The 2,500-nt window shown below is 37.4% G+C and overlaps 1 protein-coding gene across 1 annotated transcript in view; it reads right to left on the bottom strand.

The window, feature by feature from the left end:
- The window catches only part of LOC137999781 (nucleoporin p58/p45-like), a 36,213-nt gene that overhangs the window by 6,258 nt on the left and 27,455 nt on the right, over positions 1–2,500 (bottom strand). The window contains exons 4-5 of the mRNA XM_068845688.1: positions 2,341–2,415; positions 1,226–1,424 (exon numbers count right to left, since the gene is read on the bottom strand). Of these exons, the coding sequence (XP_068701789.1) occupies positions 1,226–1,424; positions 2,341–2,415 (274 nt within the window). The remainder of the gene's footprint in view (positions 1–1,225; positions 1,425–2,340; positions 2,416–2,500) is intronic.

Here is a 2,500-nt window from a genome sequence, read left to right as displayed (position 1 = left end):
AGAAAAGAAGAAGCTGGTAGGTGCTCTTGGTATCTGCAAAGAAAATGGGGGGAAACCATGCATTTTTCTCAAACTCAGAACAGCTGAGTCTGCTGCAGAAGCTCCTGCCTCTTTGCTTTATTGTGAAAACAACTGCATATTGTTGCATCTTAATCACAAATGACTGAACTCCAATACCATGTGAAGAATTTTTCATATGTTAGGAATTGAAGGAAATATCATGCACAGAAGTCAGAATGCTCATACTTGATTCGGGCACAAAAAGTGCCATAAAATCAGTCTGTCTCCAAACCCAAACGAAAAATACCTCACACAGTATTTGGGGTAGTATAATCATCTACTAGAACTGAAAATTTGAAAGCAATATCTTAAAACCTGTCGGGACAGGAGGTCTGAGAAATTACTTTAGCATCAAAATAAAGCCCCAGAAAATCGAGCTTAAAGATTTCACGTGCAGTTCACGGTCTGCTAAATAACTCTGCCCCCTACTTGAAAGCCAATCATGCTGAGCCAATCAGCATTTGGGGACATGCTAAGGTAGCAGACTGTGCATGAATGCTGTCAATTGACACCCGATCCTTTCATGTGCGATTGACATGATACAGAATTCATTTTTCGCGTGAGGATTATGGCAGGAAACAAAGAAAGGCGATTTTAGTTGTTTTAAAAATCAATTATCAATTTTTCAGAATTTTTTCGGTTAAAAGTACTTCACAACCCACTGTAAGTAATTTGAGTCAGACACCCAAATTTTCCTTTACCAAGACCTTAAATAAAGTGACTTAACCTTTTTACCTTTCACCATAGAAAATTTTACCGACAGTCATTTACAATCCAAAAATAATTAATGCGAGCATTTGTACTAATCCATTACATATATTTACAGCTGTGAAAAACAAAGTTAATTAATTAATGTAGTTCCCTCAGCGACATACAAGGCTGGTAGCAATGGAGGCAGATGGTGCACCCTTTACCTCCATCCCTCTGTTATTACTCATGACGAGTATTTAAAGCTATAGCTACACAGATCAGAGAAAAGTCAAAACAGACATTGAAGTCACCGAGGATCAAACTGGGCACCTCTTGGCACTCCCAAAGCAACGCACTAACCAACTGAGTAACACCTGCTCTTGGCCTGCCAACTGTTGCCATGCATATGAAATCTGTGTATTGAAAAAAAAAAAAAGCTATTTTGAAGGCAAAGGGATTCAATACCCAAGGTTACCTTGTGGAGTCAGTGTTTGGCCTTGTGAAAGCGATGCAAGGTGACTCTCAGTGATTTCAATTTGTTTTCTGTAAATTTGCATCCTTTCTTCAAATGATTCCACCAGACGCTGAAAGTATTCCTGTGGGGCTATGTTCTCATGCTGAAGCGCTTGAGGAATGTCATTGGTCCTTTGAGCAATTTCAGCATTCTTTAGTTCCTACAACAAAGTCATGCAAGCCGAAAACCATTTATCATAAAACCACACGGAAAAAACAAAAGGAATATTGAAAACGTTGAATTATTGAAAAGGCCACAGGTAGCTCATACCCTGGCTGATGTCCAGTTTTGAGCCACCTACAGAACTTTGCCATTTATACATTTTAATCCACACATTCATTTCAAAAGGAAATACCACCATGGTAAGCTCAGTTGAGATACAGAGAAGAAAAATAGAAAAGATGCCTCTCCTAATTCTCATTTTTAATTTATTTCAATTATTTAGATTGAAAAGTCTTTAAATTTTGAACATAATGTAACACTACTTAACCCTATCAAGTCGGCAAGTTTATAACGATATAACACAAATTTTGAACATAATGTAACACTAGTTAACCCTATCAAGTACGCAGGTTTATAAGACAGGTCACACTTCACAAGTCACTCGTTAAAAGCTATTGTTTTACCTCTACTAAATCAACCCAAAACCTTAAAATTGGCTAACCTCTGGACTAAGTTTAAAATTAATCGTTTTTAGGCCTCACAAGGCCTAATGAGGCCTCAGTTTATTATTAGTAAAGGTTCTGTAATGACTGACCTGTGAAAAGTGACTTGCACTTTAAACCTGTTGTTCTCGGGTACTTTAAAGTACTCATGAAAATTAATGGCATGGAACGCTTAAAGTTCCTGCAATTTTCAAAATGTTTTTAAACCGAAAGAAAATACCCAAACTCAATACTCAGGTGGACTCCATTTGCCTGGAAGTCTTTTAATCCATTCGCGACATCGCAATTCCCATGCTTGAAATTATTAGTACTGCTTAAGTTAACACCTACATTTTGCATTGTACTTGATGCTCATGTTAATTTCTTTACATTTGATAATGAGGACATTCATGTTTATTTTAAATAATTTACCTGTGATACATCCATTTTAAGATTTTCTACAGCACAGCCATCTCTCTGAATGCTGTTGGACACTAGAGCCAGTGCCTGGAAAAAGGAAACATGCATCAACATGCATCAATCGGCCTCACCATCTGAAGTTAGACCATTGTCATCTAGATCCATCACATAC

This window comes from Montipora foliosa, chromosome 4 (genome assembly GCF_036669935.1).
Source record: "Montipora foliosa isolate CH-2021 chromosome 4, ASM3666993v2, whole genome shotgun sequence".
NCBI classification, from domain to species: domain Eukaryota; kingdom Metazoa; phylum Cnidaria; class Anthozoa; order Scleractinia; family Acroporidae; genus Montipora; species Montipora foliosa.
Note: the sequence above shows the minus strand (reverse complement) of the source record. Positions and strands in the feature narration are given on the sequence as shown.